The 349-nt window shown below is 63.3% G+C and overlaps 1 protein-coding gene across 1 annotated transcript in view; it reads right to left on the reverse strand.

Moving 5' to 3' along the window:
- Positions 1-349, reverse strand: part of UAP1 (UDP-N-acetylglucosamine pyrophosphorylase 1) — a 6,661-nt gene that overhangs the window by 5,912 nt on the left and 400 nt on the right. Inside the window, exon 2 of the mRNA XM_009585682.1 lies at positions 191-349. This exon is cut by the window's right edge and continues 1 nt beyond it. Coding sequence (XP_009583977.1) covers positions 191-349 — 159 coding nt within the window. The remainder of the gene's footprint in view (positions 1-190) is intronic.

Consider the following 349-nt stretch of genomic DNA (forward strand, 5'->3'; position numbering starts at 1 on the left):
AGCCCCGAGGGGCAGGTGGGACCTGGGCAGCACGTGCTACTCCACCAGCGGGCGCCCTGTGCTTAGCTATCCCTCCTGGCTGCGGCAAGCTGGCGAAGGAAGGGTGAGGAGTCAGGGAAGCCAGGCAAGGAGCAGGACAGACCCCACCCTGCTCCAGGGAAGCTGTGCCTGTCTGCCCCTGAAACCATACCTTGGCTCCGCAATCCGCTCCCTTCTCCAAGCAGAACCCAATGAACCTGGGGTCAGCCACCTTCACCAGGATGTTGTCCACGCAGTAGACGTGGACACTCTGCACACCCCTCCGCTCCATGTCGTCCATGATGCCGTGCGTCCCCAGAGCCCGGTACAA

This window comes from Fulmarus glacialis, unplaced genomic scaffold (genome assembly GCF_000690835.1).
Source record: "Fulmarus glacialis isolate BGI_N327 unplaced genomic scaffold, ASM69083v1 scaffold38159, whole genome shotgun sequence".
NCBI lineage: Eukaryota > Metazoa > Chordata > Aves > Procellariiformes > Procellariidae > Fulmarus > Fulmarus glacialis.